Source organism: Macrobrachium nipponense, chromosome 21 (genome assembly GCF_015104395.2).
Source record: "Macrobrachium nipponense isolate FS-2020 chromosome 21, ASM1510439v2, whole genome shotgun sequence".
Taxonomy (NCBI): domain Eukaryota; kingdom Metazoa; phylum Arthropoda; class Malacostraca; order Decapoda; family Palaemonidae; genus Macrobrachium; species Macrobrachium nipponense.
This window is the reverse complement of record NC_087212.1, coordinates 26,798,608-26,824,346: the sequence shown is the minus strand read 5'-3', so window position 1 is coordinate 26,824,346 and position 25,739 is coordinate 26,798,608. Positions and strand designations below refer to the sequence as shown.

The 25,739-nt window shown below is 46.5% G+C and overlaps 1 protein-coding gene across 1 annotated transcript in view; it reads right to left on the bottom strand.

Annotated features, from left to right (window-relative positions):
- Positions 1 to 25,739, bottom strand: part of LOC135197856 (activating signal cointegrator 1 complex subunit 2-like) — a 283,256-nt gene extending 257,517 nt beyond the window's left edge. The window contains exon 1 of the mRNA XM_064225038.1: positions 25,377 to 25,739. Within this exon, the coding sequence (XP_064081108.1) occupies positions 25,377 to 25,421 (45 nt within the window). The 5' untranslated portion in view covers positions 25,422 to 25,739. The remainder of the gene's footprint in view (positions 1 to 25,376) is intronic.

Genomic DNA, 25,739 nt, shown 5'->3' with positions numbered 1-25,739 from the left:
TTGGTCTTAAGGTCCCAAGAACTGACTGAGGTGTCTCCATCTTGAATTTCTGCTTCTGTACGAACCGATTCAGACTGCTCACATCTAGACTGGTCCGCCAACCAACTCCTGACTGTTTCGGCACCAGGAATATCCTGTTGTAGAAGCCTGGAGATTCCAGGTCTACGACCTGTTCCACCGCTCTCTTTTCCACATCTGCTCGAGCAGATCGAAAAGTATTTGTTGCTTCTCCTGATGGTAAAAAAATAGGGGATAAATCCTTGGGTGTCGTGCACAGTGGGGGAGGTTTCAAGGAAAGGAATCTTGTACCCCGCTTGATGACGTTGAGCGACCAGCTGTCCGCCTTCCTTTTCTATCCAAGCTTTTGAGAATAGTCGAAGCCTGGCTCCTACTGGTGCTGAAGGATATCTGGTTCATTTCTTTCCTCTGATCTTAGCAGACGATCTGCCTCTGGAACGTGTACTTCCTCGAGAAGATGTTCTCGAGGAAACTCCACCTCGAAAGGGCTTCTGCTTCTTGAACGGTTGCGCCCGTGCCGACGTAGAAGAAACAACCGTACACTTTGCCGACTGAGATAGGAGGTCTTGGGTAGCCTTCTTCTTGTAGACTGACAGCCAGATCTTTGACCATAGCTGAGGAAAAAAGATGGCTCGAAAGAGGCGCATACAACAATTCTGCCTTTTGAGAGATAGAGACCCCGCCTTTGCAGTAAAACCACAATAGGCCGCTCTCTTCTTCAAAACAAATCGAAGTGCAGAAGTGCGAAGCCAACTCCTCCACCGAACCATCCCTGAAGGCCTTGTCCATGCATGCAAGCACGCTGGACAGCTCCTCGAGGCTAAGCGAATCAGGACTTACGCGACCGGTTATCCAAGACCCCTAAACACCAATCCAAAAAGTTGAAAACTTCTATCGTACGGAAAGAGTCCCTTCATATGATGGTCCATCTCAGAAGGGCCAGGGCACTTTCGTCGTCGACAAAACTGGGATCTCTTCGGTGCATCTACCAAGGTAGCGAAGTCACCTTGGGACGACGAGGGGGCTCTAAAACCTCCTCCCCTGTCTCATACCAAAGACCTGCCTTACCTGTCAGTCTTGAAGGGGGTAGGGCGAAAGCGTTCTTGTTTCGGGCTTTTCTTGACTCCATCCAATTCTGCATTTTCTTAAAAGCCCTTTTTGTTGATAATGAAGTAGCCATCTTCAACAATCCTGGAGTCTTGATAGCCTTAGACGATAGCAATTGTGAAGGAGGCGACTGCGGGGCTTCAGGTTTAAACTTCTCTTCAAAGGAGGTTCGAAGCAATTGAACCAAAACCTGGTAATCTAAGATACTGCTGATGATTGTTCTTCAGTTGATTCCTCCGACAAGTTTTCTTCTTGAGATTCATTACTATCCTCCGAATCTCGGCGAATGTCTGAAGAAACATTACGTCGTGCGTCCAGCTGCGCGCCATGCCTGGCGTCAAGCCGAGCGTCCAGCCGAGAGTCCTGACCGAGCGTCACGCTTGCATCCAGCCGAGTCGCCCGCCCGGCGTCGAGCCGAGCGCCCAGTCGAACGTCAGGCCTGGCGTCAAGTCTCGCTGGCCCGCCTTAACGTCGTGCTCTGCAGACCTTCGTGCACGAAATCTGGAAGGCGAGGTAACAGGAGAAAAAGCGAGGCGATGAGAAGGAGACTGCCTGGATCTCTTGACTGGCAGTTTATCATCCTTCCTCCTGTGACGTGAATTATCCTCTTTCTCTGCAACTAATAAGGCAATTTGATGTTGCAAATTCTCAATCTTCTTCGATTTAGGGCTGATCCTGTGAGAAGACGAGGGGCGAGGGGAAGCCCTCCTCCTTCTCACATGGACCGCCACAGGTATATCCTTTGCGCAACCAGGGCGCTCAAAAGCATTGTCGTCAAAAAGACATCCTCTCCGCCGACGATCGCAACACAGAAGAGAGAGGACGTGAAGCGTCTTTCTCCCTTAGACCAAAGGTGCCGGTCGGTCGCCTGTGCGACACCTTGCACCTTTGCTCTCTTTTTCGGTGGAGAGTCTTCGAATTGTTCTGGAGACGACCGCAAAACAGAAGGGGCTAAGGGATGTGCAGCGTCCTCCTCTGAGGAATCAAAGGCGGCGGCCGCTTGTGCGACATCTATCGTCTTTGTCCTCTTCAAAGGGCGCGAGTCGCTTCCGAAAGCTCCAACCGCTGCGCGGGAGGACGATTCTGATGACGAAAAGCACTCTTTCAAGATCCGTTTACGAACTTTGGAAGCCAGGGAAGCGCCACCAGGTCTTGCCGAAGGAACGTCAGATCGGTTGTCCGACCCCCCTTCCGCAACACTCGGAGCATTATCACTACACACCACTGCACTATTAACACCTTCTAATGCTTGCACTTTTGATTCCAGGCTACGCAAAGATTCAAGAATCATTGATAGGGTATTACCCTCCACAGACACTAATGTAGGGCCCGAAGGCATCACAGGTTTAGGAGGGATAAATTCCACTGGATGTGTAACTGGCTTTACACTCCTTCTAACCCTATCTCTTTCTATTTTAGACACATATGATTCATACGCCTTCCACGCAGAATCAGACATACTCTCACATTCATTGCAGCGATCATCAAACACACAAACATGTTTCCGACAATTCGCGCACACTGTATGAGGGTCTACCGAAGATTTCGGTAGCCTCACCTTGCATTCTTCCACACCACATACTCTGGCGCTAGTCGAACTAGATCCAGACATCTCAAGTTTAAGGAAAAATCAAGCCAAATTCAAAACCAATCCACAATTAGCGTATGCCTAACCACCGATCCAAATCAAATAACCAAAAAATCAATCGGGATACTCAAGTGACCAAAAGAGTTCCAAAATCCAATGACGGAGGTGCAGAAAACACTTGTTGGCTGCACCGGCGACAGAAAATATCTGACAGAAAATATCTGACAGAAAATGGGAATGGTTCCTGACGCCCGCTCCCAGCGGCGGGAATGGGTACTACCACCTGGCCGACCACTGCGTGTGCCGGGAGTTTTGAAATTCTGTCGGACTTCGGAGAATACAGCTATATATATATCTGGCAGGTAAGGTTCATGAACAAACTGCCCTTTTCTTAACAACTCCTGCCCCGAAAAGCGAAGCTATCTCTCCAGAACCGTCTCTCACTGCCTTGTCCATGCAAGACAGTACTGAATGTAAATCCTCCGGAGACAGAGACTCTTGATCCCTCGTCTTCTTAGCCAAGACTCCGAGGGTCCAGTCGAGGAAGTTAAACACTTCCAGAACCCGGAACATTCCCTTCAGAAGGTGGTCGAGTTCGCTCATTCCCCACATCGTCTTAGCAGAATTAAGTGCCGAGCGACGCGCGGAATCCACCAACGAAGAGAAGTCCAAGTCTGCAGAAGCTGGAAGAGTCAAACCCAAAGGCCCCCCCGACTCGTACCAGAATCCCATCTTTCCCGTAAGCTTGGAAGGTGGGAAGGAAAAAACGGTCTTCCCCTTCTCCTCCTTAGAGACCAACCAATCGTCGAAGCTCTTGAGCGCCTTCTTCATTGACACCGTAGGTTTCATCTTCACCACCGACGACGTCTTCGTAGCTTTAGCCGTTGAAAATAAGGAAGGCGGAGACAGAGGGGCAACCGCCGAAAGGGACTCTCCAAATTCTTGTAAGAGGAGTTCAGTCAATCTCTTATAACAGGAACCTGAAGAATCCTTTGGCAGATCTTCCTCGGAAGCACCATGTCCTTCTTCCGAAGAATGACGTTTGGAAGATCGGCTGTCTAGAGGAGAGCTTTTCCTAGGAGAGCGCCTACTGGGAGAGCGCCTACTAAGAGAGCGCCTGCTAGAGGAGGCGCGCCTGTCAAAATCCTTGTCCGAGACAACTGAAGGGCTCCTAGTAGGAGGAGAGCGCCTATCAGGCTCCTTACGCCTGCAAGGCTCTTGGCACCTGTCAAGTTCTAAGCGCTTGTCAGGCTCTTGGCGCCTGTCCGATACTAATCGCTTGTTAGGCTCTTGGCGCCTGTCAGACGCAAAGCGCTTGCGAGGTTCTGACCGCCTATCCGACTGAGGGCGCTCACAAGGAGGAGATCGTCTAGTCTGTCTCCTGCTAGTCTCTTCTCTATGTCTGACAGATGGCGAACGAATCTCTGGCGAAGAAACAAAATCCGGAGAAAAGCGCCTACTAGTCTCCGTGCGCCTGTCCAAAGGAGAGCGGCTTCCAGGCAAAACGCGCCTACTATGATCCCGGACAGTACGAGATTCCTGGCGCTTATCAAGCTCTTGACATTTGCTAGAAGAGGAGCGAGTCTTCGGTGAGCGGTGCCTACTAGAAGGGAATCTATCCTCCCTAAATCTAGGAGAGCGATTTTCCGGAGAAGAACGCCTGTCAAGATCCTTACGCCTGCTGGTGGGAGAGGAGCGCCTGCTCGGAGAGCGACTGAGGTTCTCTTTAATGTAAGAGGCTCTGTTGCGAGGCTCTTGAACTCTTCCTGCAGGAGGCGAGAAATCCGCAGTGTCCTTCTTCGATTTCTTCACCAATAGAGAGATGTCCTTCCGACGGTGAGAACTCCCTGCTAAAGAGTTGGCTAAAGCTGAAATCTGCGCCTGCAGACCATCCAAGATGCGCGCTGGCGATCTCTCAAACTCTTCGACAGGAGTAGAGGCCCGAGCGCGGAAAGGAGAAGAGGATCCTTGAGATCTCCTGGCTCTCTTACTCTCGATCTCCGGCTCTTCTGAGAAGGATTCGGGGCTGGAAGGAAGGGCGCAAGGTTCCTTCCAAGCTCCCTTGAGAGGGCGAGAAGACTCCGAAGCGCTCCATCTACGCTTAGGAGAGGGAGATGAAGACGACGAGAAGCACTGTCGTAACACTTCCTTCTTGGCTCTATCCAAGGCAGCCTGGGAGCGAGCAACAGGATCTGCCGAGGGGACGCCTGACCGGTGGGGGTTCTCCCTAACCTTCCTACGGCTTTCGACTTTCCTCCTCCACTGGGTCTGGGAGTCTGGAAGAGGTCTAGGCCTGGAAGCGTTAGTGAGCCGGTCAGACGCACCCTCCACTGCACTAGGGGCACTGCACTTTTCACTTGCACTGTCACTCTTACCTTTATAAGAGCGCACTTTGCTCTCATTACTCCTGACTGCGTCTCCCAAAGACGCCATCTCCGAACACGAATCTTCGGGTTCAAAGCTGGGAGCAGGGGCTGAAACAGGAGAAGGAACTACGTCTACGATCGGGTTCTCCATATCAAGTTCGCTAACATGCGACCTACTCGAGCTCCTGGAAGAAGCCTTTCGTGCCCTATCTTTCTCTAACTTCCTTAAGTAGGAAGAAAGAGACTTCCAACCGTCCTCATCCAACCTTTCGCACTCTTGACAAGGGTTAATGAAAGAACATTCATTCCCTCTGCAATTCATACACACACTGTGAGGGTCTACAGAAGCTTTAGGAAGCCTCACCTTACATTCACTCTTCGAACATACTCTAAACATAGAAGATTTTTAAGTTCAGAATCAGCCATTATAGGAAAAAAGCAAAGAACAATAAAAAAAACGATCCAAAATAGCGTATGCCAAGCCAACGGACAAAGGGTACTTCACCAAAATAGTCAATCCAAGAATCGTCGGCAACGAGAATAAATCCACTATCGAGAGGACTTAATAACAGGTGCTGTTAAGGCGGACGACAGAGAAAATCTGGCTGGAAAGGGGGATTGGTTCTTACACCCGCCACCCAGCGGCGGGTAAGGTAGATCACCTGACCTACCTGTAGCGTGTGCCGCGAGTTTTAAATTTTCTGTCGTGACGTCAGAGTCGTAAGCTATGTATATATCTGGCAGGGAAGTTCATGTACAAAATTTAAAAGTTAGTAATCTTCCTAACATAACAAACCCAAAGGTCTATACATAAGATTTAGCTTGCAAATGCAAACTGGAACGGCTGCTTAACTTTCAAACAAGGTCATTAACTACAGATGGTAGAGGGGACGTCCCGCCACTCACTAGTCTGCACTCTGCTTTGCCTTTCGACCCAGGTACCAAAATGCGGGGTAGCTGAGGTGGGCTGTAAATGTCACGACCTTCAGGTTTGTATGTACAGAAAAATCCAAATTACCTAATTCTAAAATTTACTATTGGTTCCTTCATAAATATAAACCTTCAGTCTTTACATGAGAGACATACACATTGAAGGGTGGAGTCTCGTTAAATCTCTGAACCAACTGGAAGTTCTACCGACCCAGGAATGTTGTCCTGGTCTTGATTGATTGATTGATTATGGAATTTAGGGCATAGCCCAAGCGCTGGGACCTGCAAAGGTCATTCAGCGCTGCAGTATTACATGATTAAATGAAATGAATTAGATGAATGAATATGATATTGTTATGATACAATAAAGTTTTATGCATACTTACCTGGCAGGTATATATATAGCTGTATTTTCTGAAGTCCGACAGAATTTAAAAAAAACTTCCGACACACGCAGTGGTCGGCCAGGTGGTTAGTACCCATTCCCGCCGCTGGGAGGCGGGTATCAGGAACCATTCCCATTTTCTATTCATAATTTTTATTTCCACTGTCCCCTGAGGGGAGGTGGGTGGGTACTTGAATATATATATATCTGCCAGTTAAGTATGAACAAACTTTATTGTATCATAACAATATCATTTTGCTCATGAACTTACCTGTCAGATATATATATATATAGTTGAACCCCACCGTTGGAGGTGGGAAGGGATAGAATAGAAGGATTTTGGGACACAAATGCATGCAGATGATTTACATCTTGGTTCCACCTGTTAGCATAGCCGACTTCGTGATTACTGTCACCCAAGTCTGCTTCTGCTTTACTAGAGTTGCCAGCGAGGTAGAGACCTATGAAGCTGGTGCACTCCAGATGATCTGTCAACGGGGGCGTGACCACAATGTGACTAGACCATATTGACCATACCATGAGGGCTAAGAAGTAAAATAAATATATATATATAATTATATATATCACCACCTGACCAACCTAGCCAAAGTTAATGTGGTGTTAACTAAGGCTTCAGAGTTAAGAAGTCGCCGTTGTCAGCGACTCCACAACTAAATTAAGAGCTCTTCCTAACCATTTTCTACAGGATAGGATGAGTAGTACTTCTTGCCCCCAAGATTGTGTCTGCAGACACGTATGGCCCTAGCGAGCAGCAGATCTCATATGCCATCTTCACATCTCGCAGGGAGTGTGAAGAACCAGAGTTTGTTGCTTCGCTAAAACATGGTACTCAGGATGTTGCTGAGTGCCATGCTCTGTTGAAATGCTTCCGAGGCCGCGCCCTCACCTCGTGAGCATTCAGATAAAAAGCTTTCAAATCTTTGTGCAAACACAATGAAGGAGCATTTTTTGAAAGAACTCCTTAACCCTAAAACCAGGGTGTACTTCGATATGGGCAAGTCTGGTCTTTTTCGGAACACTGCAGATTGCCCGACTGACTTCGACTTTCTTGATTTTAAGTAGATAAAACTTGAGAGACCTGACAGGGCACAGGACTCTCTCTGGCTCCTGCCCACTAACTTGTGCCATCCTTGCTTCCAAGATCCTGGCCCAAGGACAAAAAGGGTTTCCATTCTTAGGCCATAACGAAAAGGCTTAGAGAGCACACCTCCTTGTGTTCTCTAAAGCCAAAACTTGTGACGATGGCTTAAAATCTCACTAACCCTCTTTGTCGTATCTAGGGTGGTTAGAAGAAGGCCTTCCTGATCACATACAAGAAGTTAACAGGCAGGAGAGGTTCGAATGCTTTGACATCACGAACTTCAGACTACGTCTAAGTTCCATATTGAAAGCTTCGATCCGGAAATGCACAGTCTGTACTAAAGTCAGGTGAACGACCAGTTGACCAGTCAGACGAATCAAGGACAGCAAGGCTGTACCCTGAAGACCAAAAGGCACTATTCTTAGCTGAAGGATGAGTGTCTGGACTGCCTGGGCGATTCAATCTAAGCAAACCTTGGGGGTGTATCACGCAACCCAACGTCGTCCGCAATCGACTTCGTCAATAAGAAACTCAGGGCTACTATATGTCGCCTGATCTCGCACGAGTGTCTGACTCCGAGAAAACAGGCGAGGCAAAAAGTAGATGGTGAGCTAGAATCGAGATTCCACAGACCTCAATGATCGTGAAGGTCTTTGTTGTTTGACAGATGCAAATCTGTCAAACAACATTCTCTGTTGTCTGTTCGCACTGGCAGAATTTTCAAAACTCTCGGCAACCGCTAGACCACTGGTAGTTCAGGTGATCTCCCCCACGTTCCCGTGGCGCTGGTACTTGGAAACTATTCCCGTTTTCCTCAGATTTTCTCTGAACCCTGTCTCCTGAGGGGAGGAGGGTGGGAATTTAATTATATATACCTGCCAGGTAAGTATGCATAAAACTTTATTGTATCATAACAATATCATTTTTATGCATGACACTTACCTGGCAGGTATATATATAGCTGATTGACACATTTGGAGGTGGGTCACAGACAGCAACATCGTCATAATTCAAAAATTAACTAATTTTTAAAATTATTTATTAAGTTCCTTACCTGCTTAAGGTAGCTGACTTCGTAGGTCCTGCCTCTTAGCCTGCTAAACCTTATAGTAGCTCTCAACTAGGATGTGACCTGTTTGTTGAGAAAGCTAATAACAAGGGTCTGACACTGGACGGGACCAATTTGTTGACAGGAAACCCTAGCCCTCTCTTACCAGGGGCATTCATGCTAGGATAAGTTAGACCACCTGAACCACACACAAAGCTAACGTAACACATTACACTTCACATACTGAAGAGGAAATAACCCTCTCAGACAACCATAAAAAGAACACCACTTAATTAAAATACCTAGCATGTTAGTAATCTATCGTTGCTGCCGTCGATCGAGACGATTCGTACGGACTTTTGCAATCCTGTAACGAAACCTCTAGATGATCGTTACATTCTACGCCTGTTGTTATAATAGGCTCTTTCTCGTAAACTCGAGCAGGGACCGAGAGAAGATACTTCTTAAGATATGAGAGAGCTGTGGAATATCAGAGTTGATGTGGACCACTGGTTCCAAAAAACTCGTTTCGAGGACTGGAGGGACTACCGAATTGCATTTACTTCTTTCAGATTAAGATCCAGGACATCTGAAACACTATCCAGATGTCCGGCACCTTCTTTCTATCATGACGCACTGAGAGATGTTCAGAATAATTCCTAGATCTTGAATAATATTTCAGTTTCCCGGTAGGAAAAAAACTGTGGTCTGAATTGCAGTCTATTCGGGGAAACACTTCTTCAGGAAGGAAATGGTCCCCAGCAAGCTCATCCATTCCCTCCCCGAGTATGCTTACTTCCCTATAAGGCTGCGCTTTGCCTAAGCAGGAGAGCATATAAAAGTGCAATGTTGCGGTAGACTCGTAGTTCTATACCGTGCGGTAACGAGCACCGAAAGGATTAAGAGATAACTCTGTTGAACATAGTAAGGCAAAACTAATGCAACGTTTATTCATTCACGTAAGAAATCCCCTCAATCTTAGGCTAAAGTCCGTGATTGTAGGACAGAGATACAGTTAGTCAGTCAATCCCGCAGGAGAGACGTAACCGCCAGCACAGAGATACGGTTAGTCAGTCAATCCCGCAGGAGAGAGAGACGTAACCTACAGCGCATGACAGCGCACGATCTGTTACTGGTGGCTCGGTTGGAACTTGGACAGTCAGACACAGCAGCAGCCAGCAGCTTACGAACGTCGTCTCTTAACTTTATGTCTGGGTTGCCAGCTACCCCTATTCTACGAAGAAAATAGGTCCGTTATTTTTTTGAACAAAAAGAGACTCTCAAGCTGGTATATTTAAGCGAAACAGAAAACGCTAAATATATAGATGCGTTTGTGTCGTCAGAACACTACCATACAACGGTAAAAGATAAATCGGAAACTCCTGGAAGGCTGCAGGGAGTGACGATTAAATGTCCTTAAAATAGTAGACAATAGACCTCTCGGTTGCCATCCGAAGAGGTAACTACAGCAAGCGTGTATGACTTGAACCAACCAGTAGTAAAATAACGCAAGGCAAAAAATGAAATTATATCACAATAAAGTTTGTTCATACTTACCTGGCAGACATATATATAGCTGAATTCGGAAATACAGCTACATACATATCTGACAGGCAAGTTTCATGAACAAAACTTAAGAGAATCGAAGCAGACATCTCAAGCTTCTTAAGATACTGGACATAAGCGTTCATTGACGTAGTCTACAAGTCTATTTCTTGTACGAGTCTGCGAATGAGGAAGGAGAGCTCTTCCGAACCTTGTCCTTATTCGCTTACGCAATATCAAGTTAATGAGATGTTTGTCAATGAGAACTAACCCATTAACGGTACAGAGAGATATTTTGTCAATGAGGGGAGACCCCACTTACTTGACAAAACGATAGTATATTGTCAATGGGGGAAAGTCACTGAATTGACAAAACGTAATCCAGGAAGTCGAGCCTTTTATTTTTCGATTCCCGTCTCAAACAAGGAAGGGACAAGAATCCTGTTAAAAGACTGGGCTTACGGTAGGTAGAACGACGATGCTCAATCGGCATGGAAGTCTCGACTAGAAAACTAACAAAATCTATCATCTGAAAAACCCTTTCAGATGGTCTAAAAAGCTTTAAATTTATTGGCAGTATGGCAAAGGAAGTCTTGTCTTGCGCTTTCCTGAAGAGCGTCCTTTTGATGAGTGCCTTTGCAAGAATCCTACTGAACGTTGCCGAAAATCCTGACGTTCAGGACGTCGAGCCTTGCATAACCCGTAACTGTCTTATCTCAAAGTCTTGACTGAGGTAGAGAAAACGAGATCTTCCCTTGAGCTTTCCTTAACTCCATCCACCTTTGCGAAAAGCAATATAATATTGACAGAGACCTCTTGAATTCACGAAACCCGAGGTCTTGCTGGGTTTCGAAGACGAAGTTCTGTTCACTTTCTTGAGGCTCAAATCTTAAACAAGAGCTTGAAGAGTTCAACAGAAACGTTTCTGGTGCGCGCTCGGGCGTCCACTGGCGAGGACGCTCGGCGTCCTGGTGCGCGCTCGGCGTCCACTGACGAGGACGCTCGGCGTCCACTGGCGAGGACGCTCGGCGTCCTGGTGCGCGCTCGGCGGCCACTGGCGAGGACGCTCGGCGTCCACTGGTGAGTGCGTCCATCCGAGCGTCCTGTTCAAGCCGATCGTCCAAATAAGCGTGCAGAAAAGCGTCACGCTCCTGACAGGCGTCAAAACAAGCGAGAGAAACTGCCTTCTTTTTCCTATTTTACCTTGGTGAAAAAGAAGTACACGTGATCAGGCAACTTTCGCCTTCTTACTTCTCACTGAAACACATAACGAGGGAGAAGGGACGTGAAGCGTCCTCTTCTATAAAGCTTCTTAGAGGGCGCGAGTCCTTCCGAGAGCTCCAACCCTTGTGCGGGGAGGACGCCTCGGAGGACGAGAAGCAATCCTTCAGGATTCGTGCATGTGCACGCACTTTGGCAGTCTGGGTATTTTCATCAGAAACTGCCGAAGGCACGCCAGATCGGTGGGGTTCCCTGTAACCCTCCTTCGGCTTTCGACATGCCCTCTCCCTTGGTTCTGGGAGTTCGACAGAGGTCTAGACCTAGAGGCGTTATAAGGCCGATCTGACGCACCCTCCACTACACAAGGGGCACTGTCACTGCACTTAGCCACTTCACTATTGCTCTCTAAAGCAAACACTTTCGATTCTAAGTTACGAATCGAAATAGTATAAGAGAAAGGGCAATAACCTCTACAGACACTGTTTTAGGGCCGAAGGCAACATTACAGGTTAGGCGTAACAAAAACAGAAGTAGAACTCTTCACAACAATGAAGGAGAGCGATCACCTCTCGCAGACATAGTCATAACCCGTAGGCCATACTACAGCGTTAGGCAAAATAAAGTCTACCGGAAGGTTAGCAGTATCACTACCCTGACTTTCGTAATTGATTAATAGCGTACATACTAAACAAACTTTTTCCTTACGGAATTAGACACGTTTACTGATTAATTGCGTACATACGAATCATACTTTTTCCTTACGGAAATAGACATGTTTACTGATTAATTGCGCCCCCCAAGTGCGGAACTACCGAAGCTTTCGGTAGCCACACCCTATCTTTGCAGACAACCCCTCTGAAACTAGCCTAACTAGATTCAGATATCTTATGCAAAAATGAATCAAATTCAAATCAATTTAAGATAGCGTATGCCTAGCCACAAATCCAAGTAAATAAATTAAAAGACAATTAGGATACTTAGCGGCAAATGAAGTTTCCAAAATCCTAAGCCGGAGGTACTGAAAACAGGTGTTTTCAGTACCGGCGACAGAAAATTTATGAATAGAAAATGGGAATGGTTCCTGATACCCCCGCCTCCCAGCGGCGGAATGGGTACTAACCACCTGGCCGACCACTGCGTGTGTCGGAAGTTTTTTTAAATTCTGTCGGACTTCAGAAAATACAGCTATATATATACCTGCCAGGTAAGTGTCATGCATAAAAACATGAATTAATTAAAACCTCTCACACAAATGACCAACTAAAACTGCAATTAAAAACACCGAACGACACACAACAACCAGGACCAAGATGATCTCACATCACACATCAACCAAATCAAAACCATTCACTCTCACTCAAAACCACTCACACTGCAACCAAAGAATCCCACAGCCGAAGTCACACAAACACACACACACACACAAAACCAAATACATAAAAAAAAAACTGACATGCATACATCCATTATACACCATTTAACCTTAATTAAAAAAAGCAAATAAAATTTTTAATAATAATCAGGTAGTACTTAAAATGATGACTATGAACAAAAAATAAAAAATAAAATCAATATAAAATAAAATAAAATCAACAAAATAAAATCAATGAGTTAAAATTTGCCATCAATTAAACTTCATAAAAAATCTCAATACATTTTAAAAAACTCACTAGTGCAGAAATATCTGCTTTGTCATCTAGAACATCGGCAAGAGATTTTCCATCAAGGTGGAATCTCTGCCTCTGTTCTCTGTAATTTACACAATGCATCAAAATGTGCTCCACTGATAAGGTTGCATCACACCTAACACATACTGGTGCACTGCCACCTACTAAAATAAATTTATGCGTTATCCTAGTGTGCCCAATACAAAGTTGCCCCAAAACAATTTCTGTTCTCCTCTCTTTTTGAAAAGAAGAGGGCCATTTTTCTAAGCTTTTCCTTATCTGCTTATATTTTTTATTGTTGGCTAAGAGAGGGGAGGACCATCTCTCTTGCCATTTCCTCAAGATGTACGACTTGATGGATCTCTTCATATCTATATGTGGCACTTTGGTTATCCAATACAAATTACTCACAGCCGCTTCCTTTGCATATCTGTCTGCCTCCTCATTCCCGCGAATTCCAACATGAGCCGGGATCCAGCAGAAACATACCAATTTCCTGCAACACTCCTGGGCTTTTTGTACCAGAGGATGAATTGTATACAGCTGCTTTAATGAATCTAATACACTTTTTGATTCACTATATATTACAAAATTTTTCTTATTCGAGTTATGAATAATTTCTAAAGCTTTAACTAAAGCTGACAACTCTGCAGTGAATATGGAAACTGACTCAGGCAATTTTGCCTCGTAAATTTCATTCCCATGCACAACTGCACACCCAACTCCACTATCAGACTTTGATCCATCAGTGTAGATCTTCACTTGCCCATCATGTTTACGGTCATGCTCCAGAAAATTAGCTTTTACCTCTTCCTCAGACTGTTGTTTTTGTCTATTTTCTTAGAGCATAAGGAAATCTTGGGAATAAGCCATGGGGGTACAGAGGATGGTTTTACTTCTTCAACTTTTTGGCGCCGAATGACCATGTCATTTAAACATTCCAACTGCCTTATTTGAAAAGGTTTAGAAGATCTTTCACCAAATTATTTAGGGTCACACTCCTCTAAAATTTTTTGTGTGGGGTTCTCTCGACACCTTTTTAGTCGCATGGTGTACCGCAACCCAAGCTCTTCTCTTCGCAGATCTAAAGGAAGTTCATGAGAGTCAATGTAGATACTCTCAACGGGAGATGTCCTGAAAGCACCTGTACATATCCTTAATCCCATATTATGTACATCCAATTCCTTTAACCTGGACTTTCAGGCAGATGAATATACCTGACAGCCATAGTCCAGTTTTGATTTACATATGGAATCATACAGCTTCAATAAACTTTTCTTATCAGCTCCCCAGTCGAATCCCGATACCACCTTTAAAATATTGAGGGATTTTTTAACCTTTGTTTTTAGAGAGTCAATGTGACTACGCCACGTTAGCTTGCTGCCAAATATTATGCCCAAAAACTTTACTTCTTTTTTGTAAAGAATAAGACAATCCTTCAGTTTAAAATTTGGGATAGTTTCATTGCGGGTACATCTGGTGGAACGAACAGCCACAGTTTTAGATGAAGAAAATCGAAAACCATGTTCATCAGCCCATTTACTGATGACATTTATTGTCTTTTGCAGGTAGTTACAGGCTGATACAGTGTTGCATGTGGTGACGTAGATGGCAAAGTCATCCACAAATAGTGAAGCCCTAACTGGAGCGGAAACAGATTTCACAATATTATCAATAGCAATGGCAAAGCAGGTAACACTCAATACACTGCCTTGTGGGACACCTTCTTCCGTCTCATAACAAGAAGAAAACTTATTCCCGACTCTCACTCTAATAGTATATCGGGTCTTACTGTTTGGCATTGATTGGAAAATCCCTGCTGAATCTGATTTGATAATCTCAGTAAAGGGTCCAAGGCTGCACGATTTTTCCTGAAGCCGAACTGAACAGAGGATAACAATCTGTTTTTCTCTAAATGCCACATTAGACGAGAGTTCACCATTTTCTCAAATAATTTACAGACACAGCTTGTTAGTGAAATTGGTCTGTAACTAATGGGCTGATATGGATCTTTGTTTAGCTTTAGGACTGGAACTACTATGGCTATCTTCCAAGATGAGGGAATGATGCCCGTTTCCCAGACCTTATTGAGTATTTTTATTAGATATATTTTAGCATGTTCTGGAAGATGTTTAATCATGTTGTAAGTTGTTATCTGCACCAGGGGCTGTTGACTCACAAGATGAGAGAGCCTGTCGTAGTTCCCTTAGTGAGAACTTAGCATTATATGCTTCATTATTTTCAGTGTTAAATCTAATTGACACCTTGGCATTTCGAATCTTACTGAACTGTGGTGTGTAATTTATGGAGCTTGATATGTCAGCAAAATGCTCACCAAATTTTTCTGCAACATCAGCTGGATTTGAAATAAGCACATCATTGATATTTAGAGTAGGAGCAGGTGATGGAACAAATTTCCCACTTAGCTTTTTAATCTTTTTCCATACTAATCTTTCTGGTGTTTTAGAATTGATACCATTTATATAGTGGAGCCAAGATTCCTTTTTAGCTTTTCTAATATATTTTCTTTGTTTGGCTAAGGCCCGTTGGTATGTAGTTTTCGTTGTTCCTGAGGGTTTTGCCTTGAATTGTCTATAGCATTTTCTCACTATTCTTCGCAGTCTGCCACAGGTTTGGTCCCACCAGGGAACTGCAGGCCTGCTTGGTTTACCCTTTGTTTTTGAGATATATTTCTCGGCCATTATCCAATATAGTTGAGGTCCAATAATCATATGCATCTAAGTGTGACTCAAATGACTCTACTTCCTGATGTAATTGAAAGCTTCCTTCATACTTCCTCCAATCTGCTTCATTTTCTTTCCACTTTATAGGAGATTCAGAAGGAATGTTTCTAGCATACTTTAAATGTATGGGAAAGCAATCACTTCTGAGCAAAAGTTCATCTACAGACCAGTTGAAGTCCATGTGGACTGCAGGTGAACAAATGCTTAAATCTATAGCTGAAAAGACATTGGTGTAGATGTTATGAAACGTCATTGAACCATCATAGTAAAGAGAGAGATCATTATTTAAGATAAAATCATCAATGGTTCTACCTATAGCATTCAAGGTATCACCTCCCCATAGACTATTATGGGCATTAAAATCTCCCAGTAGTAAGAAAGGAGGTAGTTGATTAGCTAGTGCCTGAATGTCATTCAAAGTAATTTCTGACCTAGGTGGGAGGTAAATAGAGCAAATAGTAATCTCTTTTTCAAAGCATGCTCGAATGGCGACTGCTTGTAGGTTTGTGTTCAAAGGAACACTTGTATGTTGCAAAGACTTTTTAACAATAATTGTAACCCCCCCATGAGCTCGATCACCATCTCTGGGGTTCATCATAAACATTTTATAATTTAATCCTGGATTGTATAATGAGTTGCCTAACTTAGTTTCTTGAAGGCAAACTACATCTGGATCATGATGGTTCAACAGTAATTTTAACTCTTCAGAACGAGTCTTAAGGCCTTTGCAATTCCATTGCAAGATACTAAATTGGAATGTTAACTTTGATTCTTGTGCCCAGCCAAGTCATTATTTAGCTGGGTTTTCAAAGTAACACAGCTGAATGTTTTTGGATTTGAAAGTCTCTTAAGTCTGGTGCCTGGGAGACTTTTATTTTTATTAGATGAGGGGAAGTTTGAACATTTTTCCTGCACATCCTGTTTGTTCAGTTTGAGACTAGATTTATCTAAATTTTTAACTATATTTAGCGAGTCAGCATGTTTTCCCTCCACTTCAGAAGTAGCAGTTTCTGCGTATGATTGAGGGGATTGGGAGAGGTCAGTCATACTTAAATTTGAGCACGACCGAGACATCTTTTCCAATGGCTGTGAGGTTGATAATGGCTTAAAGGCTTAAAGGGGTCATCAAGTGCATTGAATCTGTTGGAAATTGGAGTTTTAAACTCTATAGGAGAGGATGTTCTACATCTCGTTGACTTCGGGGGTGACTGAAAACTGTCATAAGATTTGTTAAGATTTCCTCTAGATTTTATTTTTTCTTTGGGCTTAACAGAGGAGCTCAACACTGAGACCGCATTTGCTTGCAGGTCAGGAAGAGGTTCATCAATCACAGCTTGTGCCACTTTAGTTTGAAGTTCATTACATACCACAGAAGTAGAAATATCCTGAGAGGGTGTATTATTCTTAATGATGGGTTTAGCAGGCTGATGGAATGCATTATTTCCCATAACAGTGGAAGCAAATGAGGATCCAGCACTTTTGTTAGCACCTCGAACAAAACGTTTGGCTTCTCCTATGCTGATAAAGTTATTATGAGCAGTGTTTACAACTTCTTGTTGGAAAATATATTGAGGACAGCCCCTCCAATTGGGAGAATGATTGCCAGCACAGTGGAGACAATATTTATCAGCTTTGCAGTTGTCCTTTACATGTTCACCAGAGCACACAAAGCACTTTCCTGGTTTTGTACAAGAGTTTGATACGTGGCCATATTCAAAGCATTTATAACACTGGGTTGGCCGATATTTAAATGGCTTAACCCAAACCCTAGAGTGGTCTATATCAATATATTCCAGTAAGTAGGCAGGCAGGGTGAAAGTTCAATTCAATGGCATGGTTGATGTGCCCTTTCAATTTTCTAATTTTAATGACATATGTAGGACACATTTTTAATATTTCCTCCTCTTCGAACTAATATAGGTCTCTGCTATAAACTATACCCCATTTAATGTTAAATGATCGATGAGGAAATACATCTAAAATATTACCATCTTCAGTTGGTTGGAATTTTGAAAGCATCTTAATTTGAATATCGTTATTTGCTTTGATCAAGACTCCTTTACCATATCTTTTAATATTGCCTTTAGGAATGGCACCAATCTTCCTCTGTAAATACTTGCATGCTGTTAAAAAGTTTTCTTTGCCCTGTTTGTAATTTGCAACATGCCAAATCGGTCATCTTTTGCAAGGTGTTTTTGGCTATCAACCTCAAATTTGCTGGGCACATAGTCGGTGCTTTTTTTCATCCTCTTCCAAATTGTTTATATTAAACAACTTCGCATGGCAAACTGAACCAAAGACATTTTTACCATCAAGATTTTCTAGAGCTTTGGAGGCATATTCAGCTTTGCAAAAGGTTATGTAACTTTCGTAAGAGATGGGACTTTTAACAATTCGTAATTTTATTCTGTCTACCTTGCCAAACTGTTTCATGTAATTATGTAATATGTCAAAATTGACTTTATCACTTATATTACTACAATATACAACTCTTAGATTTTCATTTACACCACCAGTATTTACACCCCGGTGTCCTGGTGTTTGGTCGAGTGGAGAGCCTAATGCGGAATCCTTAATCAGGCGAGAGTCATCAACAGAGGGGGTTAAATAAAAATCCATCAGATTATGGTGTGAATATTCATCCAGGTTGGCCCCATACCCACCATCGAGCCACAATTAGAGGGTGATATAGTACCCTAGGAGTCCTACCCAGATATACACCCCACACCCAGTGCCTTGAGGGTCGTCAGTCCGTCGAGATAAGACCCAGCACTGAGTGCAGAGTTTAACATAAAAGTTTCCCCTCGCTCTGACACGTCAGGTACTCCAGTTCTACGGGTGAGGAGGAATGCCGTCCAACCCCACCCTCCATCAAATCACAAGGACTGTCAAAGCTTGGCCAAGTCCATTCCAAAGGTCATCGGCAAAAGCAGTCCAAAAAAGTCAAAATTTAGAGGTTGGAGAGGATTCAGGAAAGAAAGCGAAGAGAGAAGGATTAAAAGTGAGAGAAAAAGGGTTGTAGGATGTTCCGTCAGGACCCGGGGCACCTATGGGAATGCACAAGCATTCCCATAGAAGCCAGGGTCCCTTATCCCCTCACCACTGGAAGGAGTCCTACTCGAGGGGGCGGAGACGGAGAGGAGCTTCTCTCGGCGAAGGAAAACTAGGAAATCCGCTACCTGCTGAATAGTGGCTCTGAGAGGAGAGAGACCCCGTCCATGACACCAACCACAGAAGACGGACCACTTTCCCTGATATACAGCTGCAGAGGACAGTCTGAGGTATCCAGCCATCTCTGTTGCTGCACTACAAGAAAAGCCTCTCACTCGCCAGAGATGGTGGATAACAGCCAGCCGTGAAGACACAGGGACCGAACCGACCGGTGGTACCGTTCTATGTGTGGCTGGGACAGGAGGTTGTGCGTATGAGAACAGCATCTCCGGGGGAGGAGTGCGAAGAGGCACTCCTCTGAAGAGGTTCCCGTCGTCCAGCCACCAGGCTACGTCCTGCCTCACCTCCTCCATGCGAGACACGGGGAAGAAAGGTGGGTCTCTTGCCTGTGACCAACACTCCTTTAGTCTCCACTGAAGAGACCGCAGGTGAAGATGCCCGTGAGGGACTAGCTTCTCGAGAAACAACAGGTGACCGATCACGACCTGCCACTGCTGAGCCTCTTTTTTGCTGCCTCCCTGAACCTGTTGATCCGCAAATCTGCGGGGAAGACTCGCCCTGCTACCGTATCAATCAGCATGCCCAAGTACTTCATCCTCTGCTTTGGCTTGAGATCTGACTTCTCGTAATTCACTACGATCCCCAGATCGTGGCAGAATTCGAGGAGTTGATCTCTGTCCTGTAGCGACTGTGAGCGGGAGCTCGCCAGGACTAACCAATCATAGAGATACCTCAGAAGACGAATACCTACCGAGTGGGCCCAAGCCGACACCAGCATGAATACTCGCGTGAACACCTGAGGGGCAGTTGAGAGACTGAAACAAAGTGCCCTGAATTGGTACACCGTCCTGTCGAGGATGAAGCGGAGGTACTTCCTGGAGGATTGATGGATGGGTATCTGGAAATACGCGTCCTTCAGATCCACAGAAATCATGAAGTCGTTCTCCCTGATGGAATCGAGCAATGACCGTGCCGTTTCCATTGTGAACAGAGTCTGGCGAACGAATCGGTTCAAGGGAGAGAGATCTATCACCGGGCGCCAGCCCCCGACGACTTCTCCACCAGGAAAAGTCGACTGTAGAAGCCCGGCGACTGATCCCATACAATCTCCACAGCATGTTTATTCAACATGGCTTCTACTTCCTGGCGAAGCGCCATGTCCTTGGCCAAACCAGGGACGTACGTCTGATGATGATGGACCGGGTTGGAGGTGAGGGGTGGCCAAGACTCGAAGGGTAGCAAATATTCCTCCCAAAGGACGTTCATTATCCAGGTCTCCTCTCTGTAGCGCTACCATGTTGCGCAATGGCTCGCTAGGCACCCCCCCACTTCCAGCAGCAGGTGAGGGGGGAACGCCGTCCTTAGCGTCTCCCTCCTCTCTTCGAATTCTTCTTCCTGGTTCCTCCACGAGAGATGGAGGACTGGGAGGAGGACTGGTTACGGTCACTTCTTACAGTCGAAGTCGAAGGCAGAGTCTTTCCTCTCGGCTTCGACGAAGCGATCGTCTTAGCCGCAGAGGGAATGCTAGCTAAACTCTTGGGCTTAGCCCAGCCACCTTCGAGACTGCCTGGTGGACTAAACAGTCACTCTAGTCAGTGCGCCGTTGTTCCACTGCAGCATCCACCAGCTCTCTGGGGAAGAGAGAGAAGAGGAACTCCGCACCGGTCCAATGCGAAGACCCAAGGCCGCCTCTCGCCCAGCCGCCCTGGTCACTCAAGTGAGGACAGCGTCCGTACACCTCAGTACCAGGTTGGCCCACAGGTTAGCCGTCTGGTGGGCCAGGTAGGAAATGGCCCTACCTCCAGACAGGCACAGTCTCACGAAAGCCGGGTCCCCTTCAGGAGTGATGTTTCCCTAGGAGGCTGCAACTTTAGACACTGTGAGGGACCACAGGTCTATCCACGAGACTGCTTGGAATGCTGCCATAGCGGTAGATTCCAAGGTAAGTGCCTCTTGCTGCGAGAACCAGAGGTTCTCCGACAGGAGCTTCTGCAGACACCCTGGAGTTAGCCTAGCTAATTCTGTGTTAACCTGTTTGGGCAGCAGAGGGTCCTCTGATGGCACGTAAAAGCGCCTCTGTCACGGTAGAGGTGGGGGAAGGAGCTTGGAAGACCTGCCATACCGAAGCGAACCCTCCTGTCCGGAGACGAGAGCATCCACCTGGCTGAGCACACAGTTGGCCAAGGCTGATCGCGGTAGACCCACCGTCGTCCTGGGTTCCCTTTTGGGTCCCCAGAACGACTCCAAACCCAATGTAGGCTCAGAAGGTGGGAGCGGCGATCCTTCCCCGAGGTCGTTGTGCTGACGGATCAGTGCAATAACCTCAGCGAACGACCTCTGGATCTCGGGAGTGACTGTGTCCTGCGGAGACGGACCGTCAAGCCCATCCAGCGAGAACGTCTCCCAAGACCCTCCTCCTTCCAGAGGAACCGCAACAGACCCCTCATGGTCTCCTCCTGCCACTTGCGCATACGATCTGTTCGGTCCTAGGACCGTGCCAGGTTCTCAGGGCGTCGTGGCAGGATCGCGAGGAGCGCGCCCCTTGCAATCACTCCTGGTCGCCTCGCTCTTCCCGGTGTAGCCCGAGGAAGTTGAAGGGATAGGAGAGGTAGACCTGACGCTCTCCCCTCACCCACCGGCAGAATCGGTGTGCTGGGGGGGCTGCAGGCGATCACCAACCCGCGGTGGCGATGGAGCTGCAGGCCTGGTCGAGCGGCTCTCACGGGGAGAGCAACTGGACCGAGAACAGCGGCGACGGTCTCGAGCATCAGAAGCGCTGCTGCTGGTCCCCCTCTCCGCCCGGTCCCGGTAGGAGCAGCGGTCAGGGGACCGGCAGAGTCCGCTGTTGCGGTGGGAGCAAGGCCTGTCATCATGGCGCGTCACGCTCGGCTGGTCCAGGCAACCGAGGGGACCGCTTCCTCGCCTCAGCCCGCGGCCGGTCTGGGACCATCGCGTCAACCCTGGGTACCGGCGGATCGCCACGAGAGCAATCGCTAGTCTGGTGGGAGTCACCTGGGCGACTCCAGCCAGTCTTCCGCTCTGTGCCTGGATCCTGGGTCGAGCGGATTCTGTTGCCTGGGTCTTGGCTACACGGTCACCCGCAGGTGACCGTACACTCAGTACCTCTTGCAAACGAGAGGCCGAGACGGTACCTGGCGCCGAGGCAGAACCTCTGGCGCCAGGCGAGGAGGTACCGGTGTTAGCCGGCGCTCCTCCGGTCCCAGTCGTCTTCTTCCTTGCGGAAGGAGAGAAGGGCCCCGTTCCCGAAGGAACAGGAGGACCAGTGGAAGTCCCATCCGGTGGGACGGACCCTTAAAAGTCTCAGAGCGAGCCTTCTTAAGGGGGAGGAGGCTACCTTCTTCTTCTTAAGCTGTGGGGCCTTAGAAGACAAAGGAGAAGTGGTGGCAGACAACGACGAAGACGACGATGAAGACGATGATGACACCTTCCTCCTCCTCCTCTTCTTCGTCAACTTCCTCAGGACCACCGTCAGGTCTTCCATCCAGGACGGAGCCGGGGCAGTTGCCAAAGCAACAGGGCCCGACTGCACCTGTCTGGAAGGACCTGGGGTGGGAGCAGCAACACCACAGGCAGGAACAACAGCGGCAGGAACTGGAACTGGAGCGGCAGCAATCTCAGGAACAGGAGGCGGAGCAGGAACCAGCGGCATCATCTGTACTGGAGGCAGGTCCAGGGGAGAGCTCTTGGGACACCGGAAGTCGGGGGGCTGGAGCAAGAGCGGCAAAACCAGGCGGTGGTGACATGGTAAACCTCTTCACCTCCGGCAGCAGTGCCTGAACAGCAGCTGTAGGGGTAACCATGGCAACGTGCTGGGTATACACCAGGTGAGGTGGAGCAGCATAGCCAGGCGTTGATACCGTCGTGGTTGTCGTGGTGGTCGGGCCGTGAGTTACCAGCCTGGCCCCTCTTGCCAGATGACTCAGCAGCCCCTGAACACTCGGTGTCCCTTGGAGCCCCAGCGAGTACCAGGCCCGGCCGAGATCGTTCTCCGTGGCAAGCAGATCTGAGGAAGGAAACAGATTCGGGTTAGTAAGAGGGGGGGGTCTCCCCTCGCCCAGGTAGGGATAGTTCCCACCCCGAGCAAACGGACGACCCCAAATACAACTGAACATTGGGGTACCTAGCCCCATCCTCTACGCTCGACTGATCAGGAGATGAGAAGGAGCAAGATTAAGCCGCCCCCCCCCGGAAGGGGAAGGAGCCATATGAGGGAGCTGCGATGAAGGGAGAAAAGAAGAAGACGTGTCCGTAACCAAGGGAGTAACAGGAGAACCCTCCGATGACTCCTTGGCCGGCTTACGCGACTTCTTCCTCCCCCCATAACATTCCCACTGCTCCTCCAACCATACAACACATACATCACATGGCTCGGTGTGAGAGCATTCTCGCCCTCGACACAGAGTGCACAATTCATGAGGGTCAACCTCTACAGAGCACCGAAAGGCCCCACACTTATGGCCCTCCACACCAGGGCACAATCTGCGGCTGATGGGGGGGGGCGAGGGGGTCTCTCTGGCTCTCGGGATTCCATAACAAATCATGATAATCACCGAGTATTGGATATACAAAACAGACACGTACTTACGTATAGCTTTGCACATGCACACAAAGTAATAGAGAAAGAGAAAAGCCTTCAAGTAGTGAAGAAAACCAAGCATATGACTTGAAGCGGGCAGAGAGGCGAGCAGCACGTCTATCCACCAACGCGGCCGAAAGCAAAGTGACTCCTCTCCTCGCAGTTGAGCTGACCACCAACTGCCGGACAAGTAGTTAACTACCGAACCCCCTTGTTCGAAGCTTACGACCGGTTCAGCTGCCGCTAAGTAACTTCCTATTGTTAAAGGACCGAGGGTTTGTATACGTATCGGAACAATATTGATGTTTTACTATATATTTAAATAATTATCCAGTGCACGCTTTGTCGTCGTCTTCTACCAAAACGGTAGTTTCCTTAAAATGTCGTGGCCAGAGACAGTGTTCCGATTGTTGTGATGAAAGTGCCCCAGCGTCTATGGGTACAAGTGGTGTGCGGATTTATCACAGGAAATAGGAAGTTTGTTGACACAAGCGAATCCGCAAACATCGAGATGGGGTCAACCTTTTAAGTCATTCAAGCGTACGTAAAACTTTCGAAAGTGTTTTGGTGAAATTTGCACTGCGTTGGTCACCCTTTTCACTATCCTCTGTTTAAAGCTTTAAATTTGACCTTAATATCTAATTTTGGAGAAAATACTTACTTCAAAAGGAGAGTAGAGGTCTTTAGCTGTCTCTCTCACCAACAACAAGTCGCGACTGATGAACATCTCCGGTGTCAGGACGCGTTATAAGTACTTTTTCGGAGGGTTGCCATCTGTGACCGTTGGTGTGTTGGGCCAGTCCATGCGTTTGTTTACCCTAATTGTAAGTAAAAATTTTGAAAGCATTTTGGTGAAGTTTGCACTGCGTTGGCTACCCTTTTCACTACCCTCTGTTTAAAGCTTTAAATTTGGCCTTAATTTCAAACTTTGAAAGGAGAGTAGAGGTCGTTAGCTGCGTTTCTCACCAACAACAAGTACAGACTGATGGCCATCTCCAGTGCCAGGGCGCGTTATACTAAGTACTTTTTCGGAGGGTGTCCAGCTGTGACCGTTGGTGTGTTGGGCCAGTCGATGCGGTTGTTTACCCTATAGCTGAACTGCTTAGGATAGTGAGCTCACCTTGTAGCAATAGCTAGGTACCTATACTCTGTTTTTTTTCATCTGTCCATCCGCCTGTGGTGTTTTTGTATGGTAACACTGCGTCCCGGGCTTTAGATACTTACGCTATTTGTAAGTTTTAGGTAAATAAAAGGATATCTGGGTGTATATTTGTAACTGAAAAGTGTTTTAATAATTTACTGTATGCGAACTACACCGTTAATATTCGAAATACTATGATATTACTATAATCGATGAATGTAAGCTGAATGTAACTATCTCAAGCCCGGGACGCAGTGTTACCATACAAAAACACCACAGGCGGATGGACAGATGAAAAAAAAACAGAGTACCTATACCTAGGTATGTAGCGACTACCTTGTTAAATTAAGGACGAACTTACACAGGATGGGTGGCGTAAGCTGTATCGTAAGCTTGGCATAAGGTAGCCTATACCTAGTAGCTAGGTAGCCTAGTACCTAGCTATTGAGTAACTTACTCCGCCTACCTAGGCTACTACCTAGTATTAGGTAGTACCTAGGTAGGTAACATTGGGTCGAGACTACACTAGTCTAGTCTGTCCATTAGAGTTTCTACTAAGACCACTCTAGCCTATAGTACTAGGTAAACACTGTGAAACTACACCTAGGCTATACCTACCTAGTATAGCTACCTAGTTGTTCATACACTGGGGTGTCATACGTAAAGCTAGAAAGGTCCATAGCCTATTTGAACAGCCGACACCTACTTAAAACTTATATGACAAACTCAGGCGTTATTATACTTACAGCCTGTTTGGGTCGCACGGAGCCTTTTGGTATGGCGCCACTCATTTTCTCCAGTAGCAGCTCTAAACCGTATCAGTAACGTAACATAATGTAACCTGACTTCGGACGTCTGGTCAGTGGCTCTCTCGAAGTGTCATACGGTAAACCAGCGAACAAGATAATCGAACGTGTAACCGTCTTTCCTCTTTTGGAATATCGTCAACATGTATTACTTTGTAACGGCACCCTTACTGACAGCTGCATTAACGTACTTTTTTAGTTTTGTTCTATTTCTCGCCATTCAAAACCAGTCACTTTTTTCTTTCGCTATATTTTCTGCATATTAGTAAGTTCTCTGCGTTTTTTCCTTTTTTCAGTGGATTA